Source organism: Cariama cristata, unplaced genomic scaffold, assembly GCF_000690535.1.
Source record: "Cariama cristata isolate BGI_N322 unplaced genomic scaffold, ASM69053v1 scaffold25810, whole genome shotgun sequence".
Lineage (NCBI taxonomy): Eukaryota > Metazoa > Chordata > Aves > Cariamiformes > Cariamidae > Cariama > Cariama cristata.
In genome coordinates this window covers 390-911 of record NW_009595663.1, presented here as the reverse complement: position 1 = coordinate 911, position 522 = coordinate 390, and the positions used below count along the sequence as shown (strand labels likewise).

The 522-nt window shown below is 65.9% G+C and overlaps 1 protein-coding gene across 1 annotated transcript in view; it reads right to left on the bottom strand.

The window, feature by feature from the left end:
- LOC104163855 (lipocalin-15-like) overlaps positions 1–427 on the bottom strand; it is a 2,191-nt gene extending 1,764 nt beyond the window's left edge. The window contains exon 1 of the mRNA XM_009702988.1: positions 332–427. Within this exon, the coding sequence (XP_009701290.1) occupies positions 332–427 (96 nt within the window). The remainder of the gene's footprint in view (positions 1–331) is intronic.
- Between the last annotated feature and the right edge of the window lie 95 nt (positions 428–522).

The following is a 522-nucleotide window of genomic DNA, read 5'->3' as shown; positions in this document are numbered from 1 at the left end:
GCTCCATGCCATGATCATGGGTGCAGTGTCTGGCCCATGTTCTGGGGCAGGGGGAAGCACTGCTTGCTCGGGGACATCACGGCCATGGGTGTTGGTGTCCCTGCAGCGGGGCAACCACTGCATCTGGCCACAGCGGGCAGGAGCTGGCTAGGACTAGCCCAATTTTGTACAGACATCCACGCTTTCCTGGAAGTCACCCTGGTGTCAGCTCAGGGCTGGACCCGGGAAGGGGGGTGGGGCGTGCCTGGGGGTGCCCAGCCATGCCTGCGGATGCGGTACTGGGCCCCCTGCCCAAACAAACCTCTCCAGCCCAGGCGCCCTGTGCCGTTACCTCGTCAGCGTTGAAGCCCAGCTGCACGGGGACCTCGGCCCCTGCCCGCAGCAGGCAGAGCAGGGCCAGCGCCAGGCTGGGCAGCATCGCCGTCATCCTTGCTCCAGGGGCTGGATGCGGGCAGGAAAGGCTGCATGGACCTGCCTCTTCCTGGACCCACTTTTATAGCCCCAACAGCTGGCCGCCACCCC